Source organism: Oncorhynchus masou, chromosome 18, assembly GCF_036934945.1.
Source record: "Oncorhynchus masou masou isolate Uvic2021 chromosome 18, UVic_Omas_1.1, whole genome shotgun sequence".
NCBI classification, from domain to species: Eukaryota; Metazoa; Chordata; class Actinopteri; order Salmoniformes; family Salmonidae; genus Oncorhynchus; species Oncorhynchus masou.
The window spans coordinates 74,367,989-74,377,795 of NC_088229.1; the positions used below are offsets into that span (position 1 = coordinate 74,367,989).

The 9,807-nt window shown below is 45.1% G+C and overlaps 1 protein-coding gene across 1 annotated transcript in view; it reads right to left on the minus strand.

The window, feature by feature from the left end:
* The window catches only part of LOC135505262 (calpain-2 catalytic subunit-like), a 44,558-nt gene extending 37,673 nt beyond the window's left edge, over positions 1-6,885 (minus strand). Inside the window, exons 1-3 of the mRNA XM_064924471.1 lie at positions 6,578-6,885; positions 5,178-5,247; positions 1,342-1,463 (exon numbers count right to left, since the gene is read on the minus strand). Of these exons, the coding sequence (XP_064780543.1) occupies positions 1,342-1,463; positions 5,178-5,247; positions 6,578-6,814 (429 nt within the window). The 5' untranslated portion in view covers positions 6,815-6,885. The remainder of the gene's footprint in view (positions 1-1,341; positions 1,464-5,177; positions 5,248-6,577) is intronic.
* Positions 6,886-9,807: the final 2,922 nt, after the last annotated feature.

Sequence of the window (9,807 nt, forward strand, 5' to 3'; positions counted from 1 at the left end):
TTAATGAAATGTTAGAGAAAAAAATATATAAATGTTAATGAAATGTTAGAGAAAAAAAGCCACTGAACAATACAGAACATGAAGAATTATATTGGTCTTGGTAAAAAAAAAGAAGTATTTTAATAACAAAAGGAAGTTACATTTCATCCCCAAAAGCAGCTCGTTTTTTTCACCCGGGCAGAGTAGGTGGACACCCTCGTCTCAGGTTAACACAATGACCCATCTGGATAGGGAGGGAAACTTCCAGAACGGTTCATCTTTTATACAAGGTTGCTGGTAAACGTAGCTTGTAAGTCAGTTAGATGTAATATGATTACAAAAAAAAAGAAACAAAAAAAGTAGTTAGTTATGTTACCAGCAACAATACAGATACTTTAATCGAAAGTAACTGAAGGTAGTCACATTACTGAGTTTAGGGAGTCCAAAAGTAACTGAAGGTAATCACATTACTGAGTTTAGGGAATCCAAAAGTAACTGAAGGTAATCACATTACTGAGTTTAGGGAATCCACAAGTGACTTAACCGATTGTCCCATCTCCAGGGTGTAATGCACGTCTGACAGAGGATACGCCCTACCTAACTGAGGCTTTGACAAAGGTACTGTATAGTGCTGCGGGCAAACCAGGGCCTCTTCATGTGGGTGTTGTTCATACTGTGTCACATAGTTATTCTCATGCCACATATATGAGACAACATAAGACAGGGCTTGACTTATGGTCGTCTCATCCCTAGCCGTTCTTGCGTTCTCCAGAATGAGAATAAGGTGTGACGTCTGGCAGGGTTAATTTAAGCTGTATAGTCACATTAAATACTGAATACTTGAACTATATACACAATATAGCACTGTTTCTTTCATGGCAGTGGTATTCGAAGTCGGGGACCGGGGGGGGGGAAACAGAAAATTCAGGAGTACAAATTATTGTCTGGGAAAGATAATTTTGAGAAAGATAATAATAATGAATAAAACTATTGAGTAAATGTATTAATTGATTTATTTTTGTTTTGATAAAGAGATGAAAATGTACTAAATGAATTGAAGGTAATTTGTTGAGGTAAAAATGTAGGGGTTATAAGGTTGAGTCATTAAACTGTATTTACACTCACTATTTAGCGTCTGCTAAATGACGTAAATGTTAATTAGATCTGGGGTCAGGGTTCGAGAGAAGGTCATGGGGAAAATACTAGTAATTCTGGTGGAAAGAAATTTGACCCCCTTGCTGAAAAAGTTTGAATAGGACTGATTTATAGTGTACTTTGTGCCAGAGCCTAATAACAAGTAATGCATAGGCTGGCATTTTGTGATCCAGCCTGTTTAACTCTAGAATGTGACACTGCCTCTACCTGGAAGTGGAAGATCCCAGCGTACTCTCCACGTCCAAAGCCTTGTCCTTCAGGAACGACCCGGGCCATCACATCTTCATTCAGGGTCAGAGAGGCGATGGCCGCCAGGAGCCAGCAGTCACCTGGAGAGAACAGAGAGGAGACACATGTTTGGTGTGTGGGTGTGGGTGTGTGTGTATGTGTGTGTGTGTGTGTGTAAAGATGAATTATGCATAATGAGTCAAATTATCAACACATTTCCCTCTGGGCGGGCCCCATCCCTACCCTGGTTAAACCTGGCTTAACTACCGTGTTTACGGTGAGTGAGGCATTCATTCTAGTTTAACTGGTTTAGTCGACCACGGCCATTGCTCTCTCAAACTCTCACGCTATAGAATATGCTATCTGACAGACTGTCAACTAACACGACTGGTTAGAGCACAGTGTACTAGTTTACTCTGGGCAACTGTTTACTTTGTAACAGCCACACCTTCACAGCTCACGCACTCCTGTGGGGACTGACAAATCTGAAGCGATCTGTGAATAAAAGTGTCCTTTATCCTCTGTCTTAAAAGGAAACAGAGGATGATATAGCCTACACACACACACACACACACACACACAGACACACACACACACACACACACACACACACACACACACACACACGGACACACACACACGCTCACACACACACGCTCACACAGACACGCTCACACACACACACACACACAGACACAGACACAGACACAGACACGCACACGCACACGCACACACACGCACACGCACACACACACACAGACACACACACACACACACAGAAACACACACACACGCACACACAGACACAGACACACACACACACACACACACACACACACACACACACACACACACAGAAGAGAAGATGATTTAACGGTTGAGGACGAGGCTACACTATCTGGTGCGTCAGGAAGCCTAGTGGTTAGAGCGTTGGACTAGTAACCGAAAGGTTGCAAGATCGAATCCCTGAGCTGACAAGGTAAAAATCTGTCGTTCTGCCCCCGAACAAGGCCGTTAACCCACTGTTCCTAGGCCATCATTGTAAATAAGAATTTGTTCTTAATTTAACTGACTTGCCTAGTTAAATAAAGATAAAATAAATCAACTTAACATGAAGACTAAATGGACATTTTCAAAGGAACTGCTGAGCTTTCCAGTAACTGGTTTAATTAGGGCTTCAGTTAACCCCTTTGGATAGACATTATAGCATCTACAGATGGACTATCTATCTATAGACATTTTCACTATCTACTAACTCTAACCCTAGCCCTTACCCTTACCCTAACCTTAGCCCTCACCCTAACCCTAGCCCTCACCCTAACCCTAGACCTCACCCTAACCCTAGACCTCACCCTAACCCTAGACCTCACCCTAGACCTCACCCTAATCCTAGACCTCACCCTAACCCTAGACCTCACCCTAACCCTAGACCTCACCCTAACCCTAGCCCTCACCCTAACCCTAGCCCTCACCCTAACCCTAGACCTCACCCTCACCTTAGCCCTCACCCTAACCCTAGACCTCACCCTCACCCTAGCCCTCACCTTAGCCCTCACTCTAACCTTAGCCCTCACCTTAGCCCTCACCCTAACCTTAGCCCTCACCTTAGCCCTCACCCTAACCTTAGCCCTCACCTTAACCCTCACCTTAGCCCTCACCCTAACCTTAGCCCTCACCTCAGCCCTCATCCTAACCTTAGCCCTCACCTTAGCCCTCACCCTAACCTTAGCCCTAACCTTAGCCCTCACCCTAACCTTAACCCTCACCCTAGCCTTCACCCTAACCTTAGCCCTCACCCTAACCTTAGCCCTCACCCTAACCTTAACCCTCACCCTAGCCTTCACCCTAACCTTAGCCCTCACCCTAACCTTAGCCCTCACCCTAACCTTAGCCCTCACCCTAACCTTAGCCCTTAGCCCTCACCTTAGCCCTCACCTTAGCCCTCACCTTAGCCCTCACCTTAGCCCTCACCCTAACCTTAGCCCTCACCCTAACCTTAGCCCTCACCTTAGCCCTCACCCTAACCTTAGCCCTCACCCTAACCTTAGCCCTCACCCTAACCTTAGCCCTCACCCTAACCTTAACCCTCACCCTAGCCTTCACCCTAACCTTAGCCCTAACCTTAACCTTAACCCTCACCCTAACCTTAACCCTCACCCTAGCCTTCACCCTAACCTTAGCCCTCACCCTAACCTTAGCCCTCACCCTAACCTTAGCCCTCACCCTAACCTTAGCCCTTAGCCCTCACCTTAGCCCTCACCTTAGCCCTCACCTTAGCCCTCACCCTAACCTTAGCCCTCACCCTAACCTTAGCCCTCACCTTAGCCCTCACCCTAACCTTAGCCCTCACCCTAACCTTAGCCCTCACCCTAACCTTAGCCCTCACCCTAACCTTAGCCCTCACCCTAACCCTAGACCTCACCCTAACCTTAGCCCTTACCCTAACCCTAGACCTCACCCTAACCTTAGCCCTTACCCTAACCCTAGACCTCACCCTAACCTTAGCCCTTACCCTAACCCTAGACCTCACCCTAACCTTAGCCCTCACCCTAACCTTAGCCCTCACCCTAACCTTAGCCCTCACCCTAACCTTAGCCCTCACCCTAACCCTAGCCCTCACCCTAACCTTAGCCCTCACCCTAACCTTAGCCCTCACCCTAACCTTAGCCCTCACCTTAGCCCTCACCCTAACCTTAGCCCTTACCCTCACCCTAACCTTAGCCCTTACCCTCACCCTAACCTTAGCCCTTACCCTAACCCTAGACCTCACCCTAACCTTAGCCCTTACCCTAACCCTCACCCTAACCTTAGCCCTCACCCTAACCCTAGACCTCACCCTAACCTTAGCCCTTACCCTAACCCTAACCCTCACCCTAACCTTAGCCCTCACCCTAACCCTAGACCTCACCCTAACCTTAGCCCTTACCTTAACCCTCACCCTAACCTTAGCCCTTACCCTAACCCTCACCCTAACCTTAGCCCTCACCCTAACCCTCACCCTAACCTTATCAAGCAGCTGGTTACCAACAGAGAGATTGTTGATAGTATGACCATCTGTAGATCATCTATATGGGACGATCCCCATAAAGAGTGACCGGACTTCCCCCCCCAGCAGGCTTACTGAATTGGTTTCCATATAAATATATCTCTGTGGTCGATGCTTTATTCAACCTTCATTTAAACCAGGTAAGTCGGTCAGTTATGAACAAATTCTTATTTACAATGACGGCATACTCCGGCCTACTCCGGCCTAACCCGGACGACGCTGGGGCCAATTGTGTGCCGCCCCCATGGGACTCCCAATTACGGCCGGATGTGATACAGCCTGGATTCGAACCAGGTACTATAGTGACACCTTTTGCACTGAAATGCAGTGCCTCAGACCGCTGAGTCCTTATTATACCTTGTGAGAGAGAGAACCACCTGAGATGGAGGCTAGTCATTGGTTAGTCTAGGAAAACAAATCACCTCATTGGTTAAAGCAATAACTGGTTGTGCTATTACATCAATCACATTCACTTTGACTACTATACCATGTCTTCCTCTAAGATGAAAACATGGACACTGTTGGCAAACCGGCCCTGTGGTTTTGGTATGGTTCCTGTTTTGGTTCCTATTATAAACGTAGACTTACCCAGACCTCCTAATGTAAAGGTAGACTTACCCAGACCTCCAAATGTAAAGCGTAGACTTACCCAGACCTCCTAATGTAAAGGTAGACTTACCCAGCCCTCCTAATGTAAAGGTAGACTTACCCAGACTTCCTAATGTAAAGGTAGACTTACCCAGACCTCCTAATGTAAAGGTAGACTTACCCAGACCTCCTTGGCAGATGTCGGTTCTCGTGGCGCCACCAATGATGAATTCTGGGTTGGACACCAGTTCCTATTCAGGGAGGGATCAAAACACGAGTAAGACTGTGAAAGATATACTGAGGGCCAATGTTTAACAGCCCTATTTACAGTCAAACTCAGGGATATAATGTCTGTACACATGAGTTAGCCTAGACATGGAGTGTCAACACTACCACAGCCCAAACCCTGTAGGATCAGATCACAGATCAGATCTACCACAGCCCAAACCCTGTAGGATCAGATCACAGATCAGATCTACCACAGCCCAAACCCTGTAGGATCAGATCAGATATACCACAGCCCAAACCCTGTAGGATCAGATCACAGATCAGATCTACCACAGCCAAAACCCTGTAGGATCAGATCACAGATCAGATCTACCACAGCCCAAACCCTGTAGGATCAGATCACAGATCAGATCTACCACAGCCCAAACCCTGTAGGATCAGATCACATATACCACAGCCCAAACCCTGTAGGATCAGATCACAGATCAGATCTACCACAGCCAAAACCCTGTAGGATCAGATCACAGATCAGATCTACCACAGCCCAAACCCTGTAGGATCAGATCACAGATCAGATCTACCACAGCCAAAACCCTGTAGGATCAGATCACAGATCACATATACCACAGCCAAAACCCTGTAGGATCAGATCACAGATCAGATCTACCACAGCCAAAACCCTGTAGGATCAGATCACAGATCACATATACCACAGCCAAAACCCTGTAGGATCAGATCACAGATCAGATCTACCACAGCCAAAACCCTGTAGGATCAGATCACAGATCACATATACCACAGCCAAAACCCTGTAGGATCAGATCACAGATCAGATCTACCACAGCCAAAACCCTGTAGGATCAGATCACAGATCACATATACCACAGCCAAAACCCTGTAGGATGAGATCACAGATCAGATCTACCACAGCCAAAACCCTGTAGGATCAGATCACAGATCACATATACCACAGCCAAAACCCTGTAGGATCAGATCAGATGTGTAACTAAAGTTTAGTTTAAATAGCTGGATGAGTCATTCTGACCGGTCATTGATTTAACCCAAGACATGAGTGGCTTCAGTTAGAAAATAATATTGTAATGTGAATGGATTTACACCGATTAGCCATCGGGTATCAAAAAGGACACGCATCCGGACTCGCCCATCTAAAAACAACTGACACATGTTCAGGCGTTTTTTTTCTTCCAGTGATAGGAAATGCAATTTTTAATAACACTTTGGTCTATTTGTGTATATATATATATATATATTAAGTGCAGGGAACTTCTAGTCATAGAGCAGACACTTCAATCATGCGTAAATGCAGTGAGTATAAGAGGCGCAGTAATTTACCCCAGGTCGCTTCCATTGCACACCTCTGGTTTTGGAAGTATTCGGGCCAAGCTCTTTGAATCCGAGCGACTCAGGTGCAGCTGGAAAAGTGCAATCGGTAAATATTGAACCTGTTCTCAGACACTCGCTCCTGAGAGATTGGAAGTCTTGGTTTAGGTACTTTGACGCGTTGGCATTCGTGCCAAACCCAGCGGCCAATGCCCTCTTCTTGGCCAACGTAGATGCCACTCCAGCCATTGTGGAAGTCTGCGTTGACAGTGAAGAGGAAAACAGTTGGGCTGGTGGAATAGTCAAATTCTTCTCCTCCGCCCCTGGAGTTTCAGGCGTGGTTTGCAAGTCCGTGCAAGGTATAATTTTTTTTTCTTTTTTTTTTACAATGTTTACATAGATTTCTATGACCGGAACTAATCAGGAACTGTTCATTTCGTCAACGTTTACCAGTTCAAAAGTATTTATTGTGAAAATGAACACTGAAGATCAACTACTCCGGATGTACACTCATCTGGAATTTAAATAATATTTTTGAACATCTTATGGATGGAATAATATAAAGTCCGAGTCAATTCTCTACTCTATTCCCTGCTATGAACATACAGGTAGAAAGCCACAGGTGTGTGCGTTTGATGGCCGAAAGATGGCGCTCTACCCTAAGACTTGTGGACGTTCATGCCACATCTGGCCAACGTGTTGCAGTAATAATGTCTACCAGCAGGGGGCATTAGCCATCAGCCGTTACTAGACCTCAATGACAGCCAGGCGTTACAGTAGTGACCACCACCAAGTGGCTTGCACTTCCGAACAGTAAAATATTGTCACAATAGCTAACTCGACAAATAGAACCACATTACATGCCTGATAAAGAAAGGAACAACTTCCATAAATGAAAAGTTATGCTGCCCTTATAGAGTACCACAGTATGAGTCATAATACCCATAAAACCTAGCGGTCAAATACAGAAATGGTTCCAATCGTTTTTCCACCATTACTTTTTCCTATAGGGGATTTAAGTAACACTTTAAATAAGGTGTTTCACGCTTACCCAGGTGTGCCGTTTTGATAACCATAAATCTTTCTCAGACAACTTTTATCAATATTAGCTGCTAATGGGCCATGAAGATGTGGATGAGACTGCTGAATCCTGGCAAAGGTAAGAATCTCTGGATTAAACATCTGTTAGCGAAATTTAGTCAAGAATAAATTGGAAAAAATGGTTTAAATTGACATCTGTGAACTGTCTTGGGAAAGTTTTTTAATTTACAGAATACCTGTGATCTAGCTAGCTCATGGTTAGCTAGATAAACTCAGCACAAAAAAAATGACCCTGTCTTTCAAAGAACTTCACATATCTTCATTGTAAAGGGTTTAAACACTGTTTCCCATGCTTGTTCAATGAACCATAAACAATTAATGAACGTGCACCTGTGGCACGGTCGTTAAGACACTAACAGCTTACAGACAGTAGGCAATTAAGGTCACAGTTATGAAAACTTAGGACACTAAAGAGGCCTTTCAACTGACTCTGAAATACAATATCAGAAAGATGCCCAGGGTGATGCCCCTGCTCATCTGCGTGAACGTGCCTTAGGCATGCTGCAAGGAGGCATGAGGACTGCAGATGTGGCCAGGGCAATAAATTGCAATGTCCGTACTGTGAGACGCCTAAGACAGCGCTACAGGGAGACAGGACGGACAGCTGATTGTCCTCGCAGTTGCAGACCACGTTTAACAACACCTGCACAGGATCGGTGCATCCAAACATCACACCTGCGGGACAGGTACAGGATGGCAACAACAGCTGCCCGAGTTACATCAGGAATGCACAATCCCTCCATCAGTGCTCAGCCTGTCCGCAATTGGCTGAGAGAGGCTGGACTGAGTGCTTGTAGGGCTGTTGTAAAGACATGTCCTCATCAGACATCACCGGCAACAATGTCGCCTATGGGCACAAACCCACCATCGCTGGACCAGTGCTCTTCGCTGACGAGTTCACGCTTATGTCTCACCAGGGGTGATGGTCGATTGGCATTTATTGTCAAAGGAATGAGCGTTACACCGAGGCCTGTACTCTGGAGTGGGATCGATTTGGAGGTGGAGAGTCCGTCATGGTCTGGGGCGGTGTGTCACAGTATCATCGGACTGAGCTTGTTGTCATTGCAGGCAATCTCAACGCTGTGCGTTACAGGGAAGACATCCTCCTCCCTCATGTGGTACCCTTCCTGCAGACTCATCCTGACATGACACTCCAGCATGACAATGCCACCAGCCATACTGCTCGTTCTGTGCGTGATTTTCTGCAAGACAGGAATGCCAGTGTTCTGCCATGGCGAAGAGAAGAGCCCGGATCTCAATCCCATTGAGCACGTCTGGGACCTGTTGGATCAGAGGTTGAGGGCTAGGGCCATTCCCCCCAGAAATGTCCGGGAACTTGCAGGTGCCTTGGTGGAAGAGTGAGTTAACATCTCACAGCAAGAACTGGCAAATTTGGTGCAGTCCATGAGGAGGAGATGCACTACAGTACTTAATGCAGCTGGTGGCCACACCAGATACTGACTATTACTTTTTGATTTTGACCCCTCCCCCGTTGTTCAGGGACACATTATTCCATTTCTGTTAATCACATGTCTGTGGAACTTGTTCAGTTTATGTCTCAGTTGTTGAATCTTATGTTCCTTCAAATATTTACACACGTTAAGTTGTCTGAAAATAAACGCAGCTGACAGGGAGAGGACGTTTCTTTTTTTGCTGAGTTTAGTTAGCAACATTAGACTGGCTAGATGAGTCGTCTATTTGTCTTTCCGTTTAAATGCATGAATCTTGCAGTTTTATGATACTATTATAGAAATATTGACATACATGATTATAGACATACATGATTCATACATGATTATAGACATACATGATTCATACATGATTATAGACATACATGATTCATACATGATTATAGACATACATGATTCATACATGATTATAGACATACATGATTATAGACATACACGATTCATACATGATTATAGACATACATGATTCATACATGATTATAGACATACACGATTCATACATGATTATAGACAAACATGATTCATACATGATTATAGACATACATGATTCATACATGATTATAGACATACTTTGCCTTGCGAAAGTATTCGGCCCCCTTGAACTTTGCGACCTTTTGCCACATTTCAGGCTTCAAACATAAAGATATAAAACTGTATTTTTTTGTGAAGAAT